The 19,222-nt window shown below is 34.5% G+C and overlaps 3 protein-coding genes across 7 annotated transcripts; 2 read left to right on the plus strand and 1 right to left on the minus strand.

Moving 5' to 3' along the window:
* The first annotated feature begins 1,444 nt into the window (after positions 1-1,444).
* On the plus strand, positions 1,445-6,846 carry LOC111778688 (pyruvate dehydrogenase E1 component subunit beta-1, mitochondrial-like). The gene is made up of 15 exons (XM_023658656.1): positions 1,445-1,595; positions 1,934-2,012; positions 2,115-2,189; positions 2,665-2,745; positions 2,833-2,859; positions 2,962-3,024; positions 3,164-3,250; positions 3,996-4,121; positions 4,461-4,594; positions 4,667-4,739; positions 4,835-4,900; positions 5,479-5,517; positions 5,613-5,737; positions 5,838-5,952; positions 6,413-6,846. Exons 2-15 carry the CDS (start codon positions 1,962-1,964, stop codon positions 6,479-6,481), a joined length of 1,131 nt encoding a protein of 376 aa, XP_023514424.1. The 5' UTR covers positions 1,445-1,595; positions 1,934-1,961; the 3' UTR covers positions 6,482-6,846.
* A 2,181-nt stretch (positions 6,847-9,027) lies between these two features.
* LOC111778689 (uncharacterized protein At2g33490-like) lies at positions 9,028-16,534 on the plus strand. 4 transcript variants are annotated; one of them, XR_002812596.1, is made up of 12 exons: positions 9,028-9,391; positions 9,816-9,888; positions 10,572-10,646; positions 11,195-11,256; positions 11,383-11,451; positions 12,395-12,423; positions 12,534-12,741; positions 12,815-13,051; positions 13,663-13,707; positions 14,019-15,019; positions 15,739-15,864; positions 15,994-16,534. XR_002812596.1 is itself a non-coding variant. In XM_023658658.1 (11 exons), the coding sequence occupies exons 1-10, from the start codon at positions 9,278-9,280 to the stop codon at positions 15,015-15,017; spliced, it is 1,911 nt and encodes a 636-aa protein (XP_023514426.1). In that variant the 5' UTR covers positions 9,028-9,277; the 3' UTR covers positions 15,018-15,019; positions 16,000-16,534. The 4 variants fall into 4 exon arrangements, 2 of the variants coding, with proteins under 2 accessions (XP_023514426.1, XP_023514425.1); XR_002812597.1 differs by having other exon boundaries at positions 16,000-16,534; XM_023658658.1 differs by lacking the exon at positions 15,739-15,864 and having other exon boundaries at positions 16,000-16,534.
* A 267-nt stretch (positions 16,535-16,801) lies between these two features.
* LOC111779247 (leucine-rich repeat protein 1-like) lies at positions 16,802-18,605 on the minus strand. 2 transcript variants are annotated; one of them, XM_023659361.1, is made up of 8 exons: positions 18,345-18,605; positions 18,039-18,171; positions 17,872-17,943; positions 17,641-17,784; positions 17,459-17,530; positions 17,243-17,323; positions 17,107-17,159; positions 16,802-17,009 (listed from the first exon to the last, which is right to left on the minus strand). In XM_023659361.1, exons 1-8 carry the CDS (start codon positions 18,418-18,420, stop codon positions 16,963-16,965), a joined length of 678 nt encoding a protein of 225 aa, XP_023515129.1. In that variant the 5' UTR covers positions 18,421-18,605; the 3' UTR covers positions 16,802-16,962. The 2 variants fall into 2 exon arrangements, with proteins under 2 accessions (XP_023515129.1, XP_023515128.1); XM_023659360.1 differs by having other exon boundaries at positions 16,815-17,012.
* Positions 18,606-19,222: the final 617 nt, after the last annotated feature.

The raw sequence follows: 19,222 nt of genomic DNA on the forward strand, positions 1-19,222 counted from the left end.
CAATCAGTAAATAAAATATGTATATTTTAAATTTTATTACAATTTAGTTTATGGTAGTTAGATTTAAAATTAGTCATTTAAATTAATTTAAAGTTAATTTTTATTAAAATTGATTAGAAGATGATAATATATTTCTAACATTTATAACATGAATGTTAATGGATACTATTTTTTTTTTTTTTTTATAGAAATAATAATAAAACCATATGAATTCATCCTAATATTTATTAAAATTATTGAGAGTGAAATTATAAAATTCAAAATAGAGCCCTCAAAACTGTATTTCAATAAATAATAATAATAATAATAATTTGAAAGTAAACTTAATAATAATAATTTGAAAGTAAACTTAATAATAATAAAAAAACAATTACTTTAAGCTTTCAAATTTTTAACGTGAAACATGTGTGGCTTATCATATTTTTCCGTGATCTACTATATTATAGGTTAAATCACATTATTATTAATATCATTTTAATTTAACACATAAGAGATTCAAATTCAAGCTTCTAGATAGAATATTTTTAATATATCTTATATCCCTTAAAGAACTTTATTGTTTAATTAAAATCAAATATATTGATGAATGTATTTAGAGAATACAAATGTTCTAACTTTTGATTTTTGTTTTTTTGTTTGAATTTTTTTAATATAACAAACGTGGAAGGGAGAATCACAATAAACCTATAAAAAATAAAATAAAAAAGTAATAGAGCCTTTTTGTTAAATAAAAAATTGGTAAATATTCTGTCTATATAAAGTCAACCTAACAAATTCACCTAATATCTCTAGAATTAATAAAAAAAATAAATTCATTCTAAATATTTAAAATAATTTTGTTTGTATAATTATGAATGATTGAAAATCGATGATAGCAAAATTATTATTACAAAACACGTCAATTACTATTTTAAACGATGATAATTGAATTTCATTCTCTCAAAAGGTTTGATTTTTTTTTAAAAAGATTTGTTTATTTATAAAAGGAACAACATACTTTCACATAAAAATTTTAAAATTGGATATTATATGAATGTAAACGTAACTTTTATACATATGGTGAGAATATTTCTAAAATCTGAAATTAAGACAAAATAATTAGGCCATTAAACAAAGCTCGACTCACATCGACGTCCGTGATGGAATAATCTCCGTCGCCTATCGGGTTCTACTTGAATGGAACAATACACACAATTACTGTTAAAACTATCGCCCATCAAACCGTTAGATTCTCGCCGGTGAACGACAGATGAGATATTAAACGTCAGATCTGTTTGTTATGAGAAATCTTTATGCAGATACACCATCTTAATATGGTTTCTGCTTCACTAGATTTTACGCACCCCGACTGTCCGTAGCCTAACAGTAGCAGTCGTTTGCGGAATTTTAATTATTAGAAATCAAAGAGTAATTAACAAAAATTAGAAAAAGAAAATCCAAAAGTAGAAATTGAAGAAAGGGAAAAGAAATATAATTAATTTTAGGAGAGTTTGGTAAGGTGGTGGCTTGCAGTCTTCAAACCCCTCCATTTCCCCAAATCCCCCGTCTGATCGGATCCAATTTGCAGTGATCTAAACTCCATAAACGACAGTCAGGTTTGCTTCTTATGCTTTCCCATCTTCGTTAATCCACGAATCTGATTATCTTCTAGCTGCCGCTTTTTTCCACTTAAGCTATGTGATTCTTTCCAATTGATTTTGCAATTAAGGTTTTCCAATCCGGCTTCATAAGTTATTTTTGCGAATGCATCACTATGTAACTGATATTGTTGTGGATGGTGATTTAGATGTCGATGTCGTTTTTTTACTCTATTGCCGAAGTTGAAAGTGAAACTGGTTGGAAATTGCGTGTAATTGATGTTTGTTAGATATTGTGTGTTTGAAGTGGAACTGGGATTTGGATCGTTTGAAATACGTAAGTTTTTGTTTTGTAGAGCAATCTTTCGCGCGCGAAAAAAAGATATGTGGGGAATCGTTCGGCAAAAAGCTGGCGCTGCAGCCTCCTCTATTTTGGTTCGGTTCCATGCTTTAAAATGAAATTTGTTTTTGCATCAGATGTACGTTTTTTCTCCGATGATTTTAGTTATTTCTCGTGTATGTATGCTTTTTTTTTAGATTTCCGGGCAGTCTTTGCAGAGACTTCGCCCTGCTGCATCGGCATCCAGATACTATTCATCTGCAGCAAAAGAGGTAATACACTGTCTTGTGTCCTTCAATACCTTTTCTTTTCTTATTCAGTCTCAGCTAGTGTTTTCATAGTTTCAATGCATCATGTCCTTGTTGCTTTAGGGTAGGTTTGTTAGGGCCATTCTTCGATTTTGTATGCTGAAATTTTTTTTGTAGTGTAATTTGGTTTTTTTTGTCAACAATAATGGATAAGATTCCTTTTAATTTTAAAGAAAGTTGGTGATCATAGGTTTTTTTCCTCGTTTGAAAATAATGTTTAGGACTATATTTCCCTTGTCTCACTATTGAGTGGGTTATTTATAGTAACCCATAGTTTAGATATTTTTGCATTATGTAATTGCTTTCCATTTATTTATTTGTTGAATTCTTCTTTTACATTAGTATTATACTTGAGGAATGCTTATTGCTGCTCAACGTTGTTGTATGAAAATAAAAGGCTTACCATTTTCTCCCCAAAATTTATTCCAAATATGCACAGATGACAGTGAGAGATGCTCTAAACTCTGCACTTGATGAAGAAATGTCCGCTGATCCTAAAGTATTTTTGATGGGTGAAGAGGTGAGGGAGAATGATTATGAACGTTTCTATCTGTATATTACATTGATATGTCTATCCTTTTGGCTAATTTCAAACATTCTAATGCAGGTTGGAGAATATCAGGGTGCCTATAAGGTTAGATTTGTTGAAGAGATAATCTCTAATTCATGTGATATTTGAATGTTTTATTGTTTGTATTGTATTTTTTGACAAATTTTGGCCTCTCTCCTCAAGTAGATAACCAAAGGGCTCTTGGAGAAGTATGGTCCAGAGAGGGTTCTTGATACCCCAATCACAGAGGTTGTTACTTCACCCAGAAATTATTCTTTTTCCTTCAATGTTATTGAGCTGGTTTGAATTTGTACTGCTATGGTTGAGAACTATATTAAAGGAAAATGTTTATATACTTCTATCCTTAATGTCATCAAAATTTATGCAGGCTGGGTTTGCTGGTATTGGTGTTGGTGCTGCTTACCATGGTCTGAAGCCTGTTGTGGAGTTTATGACTTTTAATTTCTCCATGCAGGTTAGAACCATGAATTGCATGCAATTCCTGTTCATATTGGGTGTTGCTTGTCCTATCTAACTTTAAATCTCGACATTGAACTCTGTCTGCTTAATGAAAAACTTTGATGAAAGTGTTTTGTTGTTGCCTTGTGATATGCTCTACTTTCCTTCATTAGTTGTTTCGATTCTAAATCATCTGGTAGCAGTGGTGACTGTATTTGGTCTTCGGTTTTCAAAGTAAATTTGATTGATTACATTTTTTTGTGTGTTTTAAATAGTTTCTAAAATCACAGGCACCAATGTGTTGAGGATTGACGTGAAAAAACCCTGTGGTAATATTGACCTGTAAATCCAATATAGTTATAATAATTTCAATAGACCATTCATTAAAGTGCATTTGTTTCTAGTTTTTACTGTATGGATTCCTTGTATAGCTTCATGTTCCACTTTTCTTCTGATCTCGATTTTTTCTTTCTTTGTGTTAGAGTTGCGTGCTAATTGAATGTATCTATCCTTTAAGCATTTTGGCTGTATTAATTCTTCCTGTTGCTCAATTCTCCAACTTCTCCCTTCACAATGTTTGTCTTTGCTCTTTGACTATCTTTTTGCTTTTTTAGGGCTCAATAGTCACAATATTATCAACTCATTATTAGTATAAATGTGCAAGTCTAATGTAGTGTTTTTTGTATTGATTCTTCTATTGTTTTTTACTCCGACTCTCCTTTTCAATCATTGGTTGTCTCACCTCCTTCTCATTGCTGTAGGCCATTGATCATATCATTAACTCTGCGGCAAAAACAAATTATATGTCAGCTGGCCAAATTTCTGTGCCAATTGTCTTCAGAGGGCCCAATGGTGCAGCTGCTGGAGTTGGTGCCCAGCACTCTCAGGTTGATTTTTCTTTCTTCCCCTTTTCTCTTTCATGTGTGCACCTTGTGTATTTATACATATGTGTGTGTGTGTATATATGTGTATATGTATGTATGTGTGTGACTTTTGTTATTCACTAGGCTTTATGCTTTTAGACCAAAGCCCTTTCTTGTTTGACTCTTTTGGGCTGCCATGTTTTAGGCTCGTTTTTTTGTTAGTCTGTTTCTGTGCTGGCTTTTTGGTATTCTTTCGTTTGTCAATAAAAGTTTAATTTATCGATGAAAAATACATTTTTAGGCATAATTTCAAATGGTGGAAGAGAGAAATCCTTGAAATGTATTTCAAATTTTCCTGTACAGTGTTATGCAGCATGGTATGGCTCCTGTCCTGGCTTGAAAGTTTTGGCCCCATATTCATCTGAAGATGCTCGTGGGCTTTTAAAGGCTGCCATAAGGGATCCAGATCCTGTGGTGTTTCTTGAAAATGAGTTATTGTAAGTGGTGAATGAAAATGTCCATATATATTCTGAGAAAATAATCGTTAATTATGTGCACTGTTGTATCAGATATGGTGAATCATTCCCTGTTTCTGCTGAGGTCCTCGATTCCAGTTTCACCGCTCCCATAGGAAAAGCTAAGGTGATTCTGTTGGTGCTTTTGATATATTTCAGAAGATGTTTTCTGTTCTGCTATTCATCTTCGATGTTTAACTTTATATCATTAATTTTTGATAGATTGAGAGAGAAGGGAAGGATGTGACTATTACTGCCTTTTCGAAGATGGTGGGCTATGCACTTAAGGTCAGTATCCTTCAGTTATTTTGTTCATGGGGGATTGGTTGTTTATTTTTAATTTGTAAACTTAACTGGCTATGTCAAGGACTAGGTTGACCTGCAAGGGGCAAGATTAGTTCTTTCATGGCTAAATGGGATTTAAAGTATAACTTTCTTGAATATGTATCCCTAAACCTGCTGTTGAGAAGCGATTCTTTTAGTTGTGACATTTTGATTATAAGAAATGGAAATAGAAGTTATCTCACAGATCTTCTGGGGTTTTTCTCATGCATTATGTTTGATTTCAAGGAAAATCTATTGGGGTTCCAAAAGATTCCTTATGCACTTCATGTAAACAGTGACAACTTTGCATTAACGACGTTCCACCAATTGAGATGGATCTGAAGATCGTACCCTAAGATGCTATATTGTTTTACTGGCAACTTTTAGGTTGTAGTAATGGGCAGTTGAAAGAGATTTTACTGGGTGTGGGTGTGTCGTATTATATTTTGATTCACATGTTTAGTGGCATTTAAGGATACTTGGATGCTGGAAAATTCCCTCATCTCTCTGTCTATGACTAATTATAATGCTTGGATTGTCAGGCAGCTGAAGAACTTTCCAAAGAAGGAATTAGTGCTGAGGTAATTTTTGCCTGATGATTGACTTTTTCTTTTGGATATATGTACATTGATTTTGTTTTGTTAATCAAAAGTGTAATTAGCCTATGTTGTTATAGGTTATAAACCTGCGTTCTATTCGACCGCTAGACAGAGCCACAATTAATGCTTCAGTTAGGAAGACCAACAGATTAGTAACAGTTGAAGAAGGGTTCCCTCAGCACGGCGTTGGTGCTGAGATTTGGTTTGTCATTTTCCCCCTCTTCTCATGTTCGTTCATCTTCTTGATTGATTTTGAAGTTTCCCTATTAACTTAATGTGAATATTTATTTTTATGTCGGCAGTGCATCTGTTGTGGAGGACAGTTTTGGCTATCTTGATGCGCCAGTGGAGAGGATTTCAGGGGCTGACATTCCTATGCCTTATGCAGCCAATCTCGAAAGGATGGCTGTCCCTCAGGTTCATTGCCCTACCTTTTCTAAAAGCCTTATATCCACCCTGAAAAGTTTACTGTACTTTCAAATTGAGAAAGAATGAAGAAAGAAAGAAGAAAGAAATTATATAATGAGATATTTGTCGCTGATCTAGTAAGCATTCATCAAAAGTTCATTTGACGTGGTGGCAGAGATCATAAAAACTGTAACATTTAGTCCTTATCAAAGTAACAACAGCGAAATCCTTCTCTGGTCAATATCTTTTCAACATGTTCTCATGAAATTTTACCTTTTTCCATGATTTATATACACAATCTTTTTAGTTCTACAAACTAGGGGGCAACTTAGAGCCAAGATTTAAAAATTATAGCTATGTTATATGATTTGTTGAGTCTATTTATGAACTAAAGGAGGCAATTGCCCCATTCTTGTTTGCTCCACTCCTGATCGTTGGTTTTCATTGCTTGATGGTAATAATTGTATAGATTGAGGACATTGTTCGAGCAGCAAAAAGAGCATGCTACAGAGCCGTACCTTTGGCCGCAACTGGTTGATTTTGCCCTTCCAATCTGGAAAGTTATTCCATCTTAGGGTAAGATTCAATGACTTCTTTGTCCTTTTCTGTTCCTGTTCCCTGAATCAAGGAGAAATTTCACTTTTCCCTTGTACAATAAAACCTCTCGATGACTTTTATTGTCAAGACAATTACAACCATTTTTTTAACGGGCAAGTCCAATCAAAGTACGATATATTTTTGTGAAAAGAAACATCGTTTCTTGCCAAAATCATCACAGCTATAGGATGAAAATTGGTGGTCCGTGCAAGGATTTGGCTTTTAGTGAATATATTTGACACTTGTAAAATCATATCTGGCTTAGCAGATGCAGGGTGTCACGGTCAATCTACTGTATTCATAGTATGGCAACTGTTACATTGTTTCTGTGATGATGTTTGGTCTGGGGACGTAGCCAAGTTGTTAAATAACTTGGGAGAATATTGTCAAGGACGGGAATTTCGTTTTTTCAACTCTATTTTCATAGTCAGATGCTTCTTCTGCTTTGCCCAACAAACCTTTTGTTTGTCTTGTAAGTTTGAATCTTCCCTTGGTCTTAGCTTTCCTTAATGTGAAAACCAAAGGACCTACTGGCATAGAATATATACGTATATTCTAATAAATTTATTTACCATTTTAATCATGTTCACATGGTTTCTATGTTGGTTGGGTTGGTATGAATTGTCTGTTTATGAATCTTTTGTGCTGTTCAAATGCTATTTTAGAAAGTGGGGGAAACATGGACTTGTTTGTTCATTTGAGGAAACATGATTTAGTTTGATTTTAGTTTCGAATAATGATATTTCAAGGTCGTTTGATTAGGTTCTTGCTTTTTTAATAGGGATTTGAAAAACTCTAAACAGAAGTTGCTGTTTGGCTGTTTCTCTTTCTACTCTGGTATAAACTAAGAGTTTCCAACAGTTATTTTTTATCCAATGAGGAAGTAAGTCAAAAGTCAAAATTCTCTGGTAGAATCCTTTCTTGTTACTTCTTTTATAGTTCATACTGCCTGTCTCCGCGTTCTTAATGCACTTTGCAGAAATGTACAGGTTATCGAATAACATTTTTCTTCTAATTGAAAATGGTTAATTAGAGAGAGAAGTAGATTTATATAGTTGACAATATGTCTTCTTGACAAATAATTGAATTTTCTTAATGAATTTCCAAATAAAAGTGAATTTTCGGGTAAGGCAATGAACTTAAAAAATTGGAGACTTTAAAAATCAGAAGGAAAAGAAAGAAGGAAGCGATGTTGTTTCAAGGCCGACAACGTGGTATAGAAGGTTTGATCGGCTGTAGACCTTAATTATTATTTTCAAGCTGTTGACCTTTTTTATTTTGAACATTTGGAAAAACATATCATTTTTGAAAAGTTTACTCGGCCAACCAAGTTTTTCTTTTTGAAAAGTTTCTTATTTGAGCATTAAAAATAAAACAAGCCATTTATTGACAAATTCTTGATAATAAGGAAAAACAAATGATCTGTCTCCATTCTAAACTGGGTTTTAAATGCATGTGGATTAGATCTCATGTGCGGTACCTTCAAAATTAAATAACTAAAATTGGAGTAAAAGAAGAAATTTAATTCCTAAACTGTGCTAAAATATTAGTAAAATAGCACCCACTTCTTAATTGCATTTATTACAACTTTTGTACGTAAGAAGGGGGAAAAGAAAAGGTGAGCTCAATTGTTTTAAAGTTTCATTTTTACATTTTTGGAAATAACTCAAAAGTAAACACGATTATTAATTGTAATGAATTTCAATGTCAGGGAAATTGAATCATCGTTTTCCCTTCTTCTTTCATTATTCCAATTTCCCCCCACATATTTATTGTTATATTATTATACTTCACACTCCCAACAAAAATTAAATTACAACTCTCATTTGTTTCTCTGTGACATTTATGGATGGGTGCTTCCAGTTTCTTCCGCCACTAAATTCAATGTTTATTTTTAAATTTCAATTCAATGATAATATATGGAACATTCACTACTTTTTTCATGCTTACTCTTTTAGTTCAATCATCAATGCATATATGTGAGTGGAAATTTGAATATTTTATTTCTTTTTATGTGTTGTCAGCATATTAAAAAATTATATCCACCAAGAATTTAGTCAGGATCTTAAAAGAAAAACAAAATATTAGAAAGAAATTATATTCGTAAAAGAAAAGGAATTAATATATTAACTAAAGATGGAATGGAAAATGAGCATTGATTGTGGAACGCAAAGAAAATGAATTAATAATAATTAAAATATGATTGGAAGATTACAATAATAATAACATTTCTAAAAAAATAGGATTAAATAAAAATGAATAATTGTATCCTCCCGATCAATGAAAACACAGTCAAACTGGAATGATCAATTCCACTAATTCTGCACACTTATTTATTTATTTTATTATTATAAAAATTATTAAACTATTTGTTTTTGTTAAAATAAATAAATAAATAAATAAAATTGAAGTCAATATAGGAGAAGAAGAACGACAGGGTTTGAGTTTTTTTTCTTTGGATCGAAATGGGAATTAATGAATATTATTAATTGATTTTTGGGTCTTCCATTTCTGCCTGACGCAAGCTGAGAATGGAGGAGTTTGAACGAAGAAAAAATTTGCATTGAGATTGAGGGCTTTCTTCATCTTGCACATCTCCTCCTCCTCCTCCTCCTCCTCCTCCTCCTCCTCCTCTCTGCATCTTTATTTGCTTTTCCCCTCTTAGACTTCCCGAATTGCTTCGATTTCTTTCCCTTCTCCGATTTCGTGAAGGGATACACCAGAAAGGAGCAGCACAATGAAGACTTCTTTGAGGAAGTTGACGGGTTTTGGACTGCACAAGCACGAACCTAAGGGCCGTGTAGATCCTCGTCCTTTGGCTCAATTGGATGAGCTTGCTCAGGCTGCTCGGGTATTTTATTTATTATTACTTCTTTTGCTTCTACCCTTTTACTCTTTCTCTTTGCCTTCTTCGGGAATTGCGAATTCTATACGAGGGTTCTTCCAGTTTTCTTCAATTTCATCCTGAGATTTTAGTTTTGTTTTTTAGTAATCTTCTCAGTCTCGTGAAGTTTTTTAGCTGATGAACTTATCCTTAATAGTGGGATTTTGTTTCTGGCAATTAACTGAGATTTATTAGAAGCACGGGGAAGAATGGAAAGGGGAATTTAGGGTTTTGGCTCTGGCGGGAAGAGATTGTATTCTCTTTTTCTTTCTTTTCTTTTTCTGTCCTCCCTCTCTCTTCCTCTCCTTTTTCGTAGGAGTGTTTCAGGATTGTTTAGGTGTTTAGAAACACAATCAAATTCTTACTGGTTAGTGTGGTATTGTGCTTTCAGGACATGGAAGAAATGAGGGACTGTTATGATAGCTTACTTTCTGCAGCTGCCGCTACCGAAAATAGTGCTTATGGTAATTTTTAGATCAACCAATGTTCCAACTCATTGAGTTTCTGTTAACTCTCTTTCATATCTCGTCCCAGCTGCTCGGCTCAGGACAGTGTTATGATGGTTTACTTCATTTACATTTTTCTCTGCAAACAAAATGCCACATGACATGAATGTTTCATTTGTAATGGTCTTATTTGATTGTAGATTCATTTAATGATCAGCTTTTTATCAGTATATATGCAATTGCGAAGGAATGAATAATAATAATAATAATAAGAAAAAAGAATCACCAAGATAATTGAATCATAAATAGGATGCTCTAATGCACAATACTCAGTGACGTGAACTCTATGGCTGTTTTAGTCAATGTTGCTGCACTGTTGAGTTGGTTATTTTTCAAATCTCGAGAAAACTGGTTTGATGGATTTACTTGTTTTGTTCCGACTCTTTTCCCGGTGGATTTTCTTAATAATATTTGAATACATCTTGCTGTTTTATTCACCTGCTTTGGCTCTATGTATGAATGTCAAATTTATTTCTTTTAATGCATAACGCCGCACGACTCTTTCACTTTCATGATATATAATTTTGATTTTTAGCCTTCTTAAATCTATGGGGATGCCAGATTTAATATCTCTATCACCGTTGGCATCACTGGTCCTGCTACTTCATTATCTAATTGTGGTTCTTATGCCTTATTTTCAGAATTCTCAGTGTCTTTACAAGAAATGGGTGCATGTCTTCTTGAGAAAACTGCACTGAATGATGATGAAGACAGTGGTGCGTTAAATCTAATTTTTTTTCCTCAATGCATTTAATTACAATAGGCGTGTTAATGAGGGGTGATGTCGATACACTGATAATTACGTAGGTGTATCTGAAATTCTGTAGCTTAAGGAAATGCCGTTTCTTGGCGCAGGCATATCTATTTTTTAATCCTGGACTATATTTTCCGAAAAGAGTATCATGAATGGAAATGTCTTCTCATATTTCTTTTTGCAATTGTGCTGAGACCTTTATATTCTCAAGCCTTGAGATTTTGGTGCATCTTTTCCTTTTCTTTATTTTAGGTGGATTTTTTAACTTCTATTTTTTTATTTATTTGGTGGTCGCTGCATTCTCTTAGCTTATTGCAATCTTTTGCTGATCAGTAATTTTTCTGTTACCAATAAAAAAATAAATAAATAACTTGTGCTAGTTGCATGAAGTTACTTCCTGTTTGAAGCATTTTTGTGTGTTAAACATTTTCTAGGCGTTGTTGGCTTAGTTGTTATTATTATCTCAAACTTGGGATTTATGAGTTTATGTATATTCTTACCCCCATGCAGGTAAGGTTCTGATAATGCTGGGAAAGGTGCAGTTTGAACTCCAGAAACTTGTAGATCGATATGTGAGCTGGCTTCTCTCTCTCTCTCTCTCTCTCTCTCTCTCTCTCTCTGGCATTCTATCTATCTACGTATCGAATGTCAAAGTTCTTGGGTTTTGAGTGCTAAATTCAGTACTGTCAATTTGCCAGCGATCTCATATTTCACAAACTATAACACGCCCATCTGAGTCTCTTCTGAATCAACTTCGAACTGTTGAGGTATGTCTAGATGGTTTTTTGATCTAATTGTATATGGCTGCTCTTCTTTCAGATTTTTATAGTAATTACTGCACACAATCTGCAACTGGCCATGCTACCTTGTTTGTGGGCATCAGTTTGTAATGAGTTACTGTTGTATAATATAATGATCCTCCATCGTTGATCCTCATTCTTTGGCCATTCATGTATGTACGGGCATCTAGTTCTCAGCAATGAAATTTGTGTTGAAGATCTACTAAGTTCTACAGAACTACTTCTAAATGGTGAAGGTTTGTAGTTAGCTGCTGTCCGCATCCCTCTACCCTCTAGTTGTTTGTGGGATGTTTTTACTGGAATGACATCTACAGGATAGTGGAATAATCTGGACAAAAGTTTTGAACGCTGAGATACACTTTTCCCTTCCTTTTTATTTTCATGTTTTGGACAGTGAACGGATAGTTAGTCACTGAAGGCTGAAATAGATGTTTTGGAAATTCGAAATCCTAAATGTTTCAAGAATAAGGAAAGCCTCGTTTACTGTATCTAATTATCTCAAATTGGTACATGTACAAGAGTCCAAAGCATGCAAGTTTGACCGATCATTTTCTTGGTTTTAGTAATCCCTTTTCCATTTTCTTGGTTTTAGTAATCCCTTTTCCATTTTCTTGGTTGGTTGTTAATTTCCTCCATTTTAGGCATTTGTAACTTTTCAGTTCTTTTCTGTGTGTAGGTGTAAATGTTGACATGATTATTGGGTTAACTATGCAGAATATATTATAAGTGTAATATAGATATCTCTCTGGGTGTACCATAATTTCCTGTACATTATTTATCTTTATTCTGTTTGTGAATAAATTGCATTCAGCACGCTGTGCCGTTAAAAATTACTTGGCTTTATAATTATATCTCGTGAATAGAATATTGATATGAAACACTTAACATACTGACCTTCACTTGGATGCAGGAGATGAAAAGACAATGCGACGAGAAAAGGTTTGTTGCAAATAACTGTTCTTACTTAAACCCATATGCTTATGAGAACGTGGTTGTTGGATTAATGTTCTTTTTAACGATGTTTTCCCATTTCATTGTATGATTCACAGAGAAGTATATGAGTACATGAGACTGAGGCACAAGGAGAAGGGGAGGTCAAAAACCGTGAAAGGAGAGAGCTTTACATTGCAACAATTACAAACAGCTCGAGAAGAATATGATGATGAGGCAACACTATTTGTTTTCCGGTTGAAATCTTTGAAGCAAGGACAGTCTCATAGTCTTCTCACACAGGCTGCTCGTCACCATGCTACTCAGGTTCCGTTGTCTATTTCTTCCCATGTCTCTATAGGATCCTCCTCTTTTCTTCTTCTCTCANGCTTGAAATCAGTTATGTTTCTTCAAGAAGGCACTTCAATCACTTGAAGCAGTGGAACCACATGTCAAATCACTGACAGAACAACAGCACATTGATTACCGATTCAGTGGACTGGAAGACGACAGTGTGGATGATGGGAATAATGATGGTGTTGATGATGATGATGGCTATGATGATGGGGATGATGGGGAATTAAGTTTTGATTATGGGCAAAATGATCACGATCAAGATACATTAAGAAATTCTAAGGTAATCATTTAATTTTAAACATCCACCCAATCATTTGAGAAGTCTTTTCCTTTCATCTGTACATTTCATGGGACATTTGAAACATGGCATAGGGAAACAGCTCATTGTATATGGTCTTTGTAGATATCTAAAAAGCTCAATCCTTTTGTAATTTCCATGATTTGGCCCACTGATCGAAGGGATTGGCTGTAAACCTAAATTTATGTTTATGGGTCAAAACCATGGTAGTTACCCATACTGGATATTGGATGGCCTATGAACTTCTTGATGTCATATATTCTAAGGTCGCTTATCCCTGATACGTATATACATAAGGCTGCAGTTGTATCACAATGATCAGTAGATTTATGTAAGCTGCATAAGTTGACCAGAATTTTCCAAATTATTAAATGATATAAGTACTTTTGTATGCACATTATGGAGTTCTATCTTTACCAACCTTTTCATTTTGGAAAATTATGTGTTCTGCATCATGTTTATGTTTATGTTTATGTAGTGTGTTGGAAAAGCAGGATATATGGGTAGGAGAAAAGGCATCATACATGGTTTAGTTGTTGAATTTAAGCTCTCATGTATTTGTTATTTGTGTAATATGTGTATCGTTGATGCAGGTGGACCAGTCAGATCTTGCATTTCATCATGTGGAAGCTGTGAAGGTACACACAGTATCTTTCATGTATATTATGTATTAATAATAACTACAATTTTAGATTTCTTCCCTTGTGTTATTATCATGGAGAGTCATTCTGTAGATTATGTTGATTGTAAATATCACTTGTTTTATAATGTTGGTTAGTGTATGAGTACATGCGTGCGTCACTTTTTCTGTCTGGGTAAATTGTATGACTTTGGCCATAGCTTGAGTTCTTTACCAATTTTTCATTTAACATCATCGACACCTGAGAAGTACAAAGAAAATGTAGTCTGTCATCTTCAGAAATTTACATTTGTCTGTGGCTTCCTGCAGGAAAATCTTGACAGAAATCGTAGGAATTCCTTTTCTTTTGGTGGTAGAACAGTAAGCCAATCTGCCCCACTTTTTCCCGATAAAAAATTTGATGCTGCTGAAAGAATAAGACAGATGCGGCTTTCATCAACCCGGCAGTTCCACACATATGTTCTACCCACCCCAGCTGATACAAACGGTTCAATTTCTGGGGGTCCTGCAAATCCGGTATCTAACACCACACAGACAATAAGTCAGCAAAATTTATGGCGGCACTCATCACCATTGGAACCAAGGAAGTACAGCAAGTTAGTGGGAGATGAAAATATGTCAGGACATGCTGCTGCAAAGGCGCAGTCTGTACTGAAGGAGAGTAACACTAACGCATCATCCACTCAGTTACCTCCTCCTTTGTCTGATGGCTTGCTACAGCACAGTCTAGCTGCTGCTTCTGATGCTAAAAATTTTAAGAGACTAGCCTTTTCGGGCCCTTTAATGGGTAAGCCATCAACTAACAAGCCTGTTACAATAAAAAACCCCCAGTTGTTTTCAGGACCTCTCTTGCGAAATCCAATACCACAACCTTTGTCATCATCACCAAAAGTGTCCCCAGTTGCTTCCCCTACTTTTATTTCCTCACCTAAAATAAATGAGCTTCATGAGCTTCCTAGGCCTCCCATTAGTTCAACATATAAGTCGTCAAGACCTTCAAGTTTAGTTGGTCACTCTGCTCCTTTGGTATCCAAAAGCCAAGGACTCTCTACTGCAACTAAAACTGTTGTAAGGAGTACAGCATCTCCATTGCCAATGCCTCCTCTTCAAACTATCACACGCAGTTTCTCCATTCCGTCCCGGAGTCCTAGGGAGACAGAGACCTTATTTCACGAGCCAAAGCCTCTGGAAACCGTTCGATCTTCTGAAATGGCACCAGACTCATCTTCACCTCCCTTGACACCACTTACCTTTTCTAACAACCGGAGTCATACATCAACAGGTTCAGAGAATGGTCCTGCAAGTTAAAGGTAAGAGAATCCTTTCCTGTCGATTAATCTCCATGTCTGAAATTTACTTTCCTAATCTCTTCAGATATCTCGTGAATTAGGTTTTATACTATTTGTGAATATTCAGGTAAACCTTAATATTTGAGGTTTTATATTGAAGCATGGGGTGGTTGACTGTAATTTCTTGGATGGATATGAGAAGTGGCATTAATTTTAGTTTAAATTTGTTAGGAGTTTATGGCCATCTTTGGATGCACGGGGCATCTGGATATTTGATTCTCAAAATATATTACTAGATCCAACGAATTTTATGATTACTAATGCCATATTGTGACACTGATAAACGATATTACCATATTTTATTTACAAGTACATAATATCCATGTTGCTTTATGCTGATAAATGATGGTATTTATGTTCAAATCTTTAGCCGACCTATCTTTATATAAGATTCCAATGATAAGATGCAAAAGTTATTGAAAATTTTATGAATTTGTTTCAAGCATAAAAAATGCCACATGAGACAACCGTGAAAGTCAATATCTCTCTATTACTTTCATCGTTGTTCATGTTTTTTTCCTCTTTATACTAACTATAAGATGAAGGTCAATTGAGATGGATATATTGGACACACTGAGGGGAGGAACGATATCCATTGGAACCACTTTAGAGAAAAGGAGATCCGAGCACATTTAGTAAGCAATGAAGGTTTTTTGAGGTAGAATATTTTTCATTTTCAGGTGGTCACAGGCAATTTCCATGAGAGGGACTCATGACTGTTGAACCATGCTGAGTTAAGTCAGTAGTAAGAATTAGGTTGTGTTGGGTAAAGGCGAAATAAATCAACAAGATCGCCATCTTATGTGGTAAAAATTTGAAATAGAACATTAGAAAAGCTAGATATTGTGGCTTGTTTTGGAGTCCTTGGATTTTTCATTCTGTTTTCTGCGCATGTCTATCTTGTCTTCCAACATTGATGTATTCATTTTCAACAGGAGCAGATTGATGAAACCTTATGTGGAGATTCTAGTCGATTGATGGCAGTCGGAAACGGTCAGGGGCGAACATAGTTGTTTCCAACCATCATCAAGTACAGGTCTAATGTTGTAAATAATTCCTCATCTATTCTGTTCTCATTTCATGGTGACAATTTGGCACGTAATTAACTAAATAATTGCCATTGGGTTCATCATTCGACGAGTTTTGTATCTCCCCAAGCAATTAATGGGGAAGAAAAAAAAAAGGAAAATTTTCACCCATCCCCCAAAAGAACCTAGAATAACAAAAATTATTTTCCCTTCCAATTTTGTACCCTTTAGTTTACATTTGCTAGGTTGAGAAATGAATGCTTCTACAAAATGTTGAATGTACTGTGACACTCTTCTTTCCTTCATGGATCGAGTAACCTTTCTTTAATCGATATGGGAAGATTGTGTATACAAATTCAACGTTAGATAACACTTTTGTTAACGGTTGACCTGTACGACTATTATTCTAGTTGTATATGCATTTATGCAGTTTGGTGTGATTGATGTATGAGTTAGATTTGAATTGTGACATTTTTTTCTTTACTCTTGTAACATTTTTTTTTAATACTCTTTGAGTGTTTGGGAAGTTTAATGCAGATATTGATTAATTTTATTAGAGAACGGTTTAAACCGACTACATTTGGTTGCTATGGAAACACCTAAGATGTTAAATCCTAGGTAGGTTTCTGCCAAAGAAACTTCATTTTCCTTTGCCCATCAGAGATGCTGTAGGAACAAAAGGAAAAAGAAAAAGAAAAAGGATTTATTGATATCAAAGACTGAAATGATATGTATGACATATTCTACCACTTTATAAAGTGTTTAACCACAAAAGTAACACCAATACACATTCATATTATTATTATTTATTACATGCAAGACTATGATCTTATTTCAACCTTCTCTGCCATGTCTTCTTCATCCTCCTTTTCAACTTTAATTTGGAGCTTTTGGGTCTTGTATTATTGTAGTCACTGCCATCTCTGCTGTCCACAACCAACAACAATTCAAATCTCAAAAAAATATTCTCTTTTATTCATATATATATATTGAGCTGTGATCTTAGTTTTATTTATTTACCTGATGAATTAGTCGGGCGAACACTTCCCATAAATGAGTTTAGTGAAACATTCCTAACCAAAAGATAAAACAAACTTTAAAAACTATTTTTTCAGTTTCAAAACTTGGTTTAGATATTGATTATGAGCAAACTCACAGTAGCTGAAGATTGCCAACGTTAACAAGTTGCAGAAGAGTAAAAGGGATGTTGCCGCTAAAATTGTTGTTGTCCAATCTCCTGTAATAAAACACAAGTTCACAGCCCCAAAAGATGGCTTCTAAATTTCAAAGACAAAGTGGCAACACACAAAGGCCAGCCCCAAAAGATGGCTTCTAAATTTCAAAGACAAAGTGGCAACACACAAAGGCTTACAAATTCTTCAAAGAAGTCAAGGCCCCAAAAGATGCAGGAATTATTCCACTAAAACTGTTGTCATGTGCTTCACTACACCAAATAAAAAAGTATATAAATTGTATTTTGTTTTATGGCAAACATCTTCGTAAAAATCACTGCTTTTTGAACCTCAAAAAATGACTATTTCAGCTGGCACTTACAAGAAAACCAATGAGCTCAAATTTCCCAAGGAAGGTGGTAAAGACCCTGAGAACTTGTTTTTGGACAGGAACAAACTCCTCAGATTGCTCAATATCCCTATCTCCTTTGGAATTACCCCACTCAAATTGTTGTCGTTTATGATCCTGAAAATTTCATCAAAATTCATGTTACAAGCTGAGTAGATAACATTATACTATACAGAGATAAACATTTGAAAAGCTCAATCTTACAAGAACTGAAGATTTGGCAAGTTTGCGAGTTGGGGAACGAGGGGTCCGGAGAGACTAGCATTGCCAAGGTCCCTTCAAACAGAAAGTAAGATTGTGTTGAAATCACAGGTAATAAAAAGAATAAGGCTATGTATGAGGTTAAAGTTTGAGAGAGTAGAATGTGTTACACTCGGGTGACCGTGTTATTGATGTTGCAGGTGATGTGGAACCAAGTGCATGGATTTACTAGAGACGGGTCCCAGCTTTGGAGGACATTGTTTGGATCAACCAGTTCAGCCTTCCATGCAGCAAGAGCATCCCCTGTCATTTCAACCACACACATTCAAAAATGCTCAAACCCTTAAGGTAATTAAGATGTTTTCTTCTAATTTGTCCCTCTAAATTTTTGTAATTGAAACACCATATACATAAAAAGTTAGAGCGTAGAATTTGAGAATGTGAACGAAAATTTCTCTGGTATGCCTTCAGTTTACCTTCTGAGTTGCAGAGGACTGCAGCAATGGAAGAAGCCAATGATAGAAAGAAAACCAAATCTCTGAAACTGGCCATGGTTCAAGTAAATTTTGACCCAAATCTTTGTTCATCTTCTGTTGCTTGTTGGGTCTCTTTTTATATAATTTTTTGGTTGAGTTTTATGGTACTGATTGAACAAAGACAGTAAGCTGAAATGTTTGTTCGGTTGAAATGGTCTAAATTTTTTAGGGTCAAATGGTTGTAATTACAAGAAAGATTTAGAGTTGATTTAATATGTAAAATCACTTCATAAGAGTTATATGTATATGTATATAATGGTCAAATTCCAATTTATAGAATAATATATATCGTGGAAGAGAAAAATCAAGGCTGTATTGATTTTAATTAGGTATCTGTCATGGGGCCTACTCATTTGAATAAATAAATGTGTTCAAAGGTTAGAACGTTGAATTTGGAAACTTCCTATTGGAAGATTACGTGTAATTTCGAGAACTACTTTTTTAAAATTTAAGGTGAGGAAATAATGAGTAATTAATCATATTTTATCATTAAGAACTTCTGCTAATAGATTTCTGGAAGATTGAACAATAAAATGTATTAATTTATGGAGAGACCAAGTTAGAATATATTGGCACTATCTGTTCTGTATACTTGACTCGATCTTCCTTGTTGAACTTTGTGGCACATGAAATAATATTAAATGTCCTGAAATAACAATAAGCTTTGTAGGGTATAATTTGTAATAATGTGCTCTCTAGCTCTGTGTTTTGGTATTTTTGGATAGTGTACAGTAGGTTGAAAAGAGGACAAAGAGTGAAGTGTTGTGTCTATAGGGTGACCCAGAAAATAGGCGTTGGGGGGGGGGGGGGGGGGGGGG

The sequence above is a fragment of the Cucurbita pepo genome, chromosome LG17 (genome assembly GCF_002806865.2).
Source record: "Cucurbita pepo subsp. pepo cultivar mu-cu-16 chromosome LG17, ASM280686v2, whole genome shotgun sequence".
Lineage (NCBI taxonomy): Eukaryota > Viridiplantae > Streptophyta > Magnoliopsida > Cucurbitales > Cucurbitaceae > Cucurbita > Cucurbita pepo.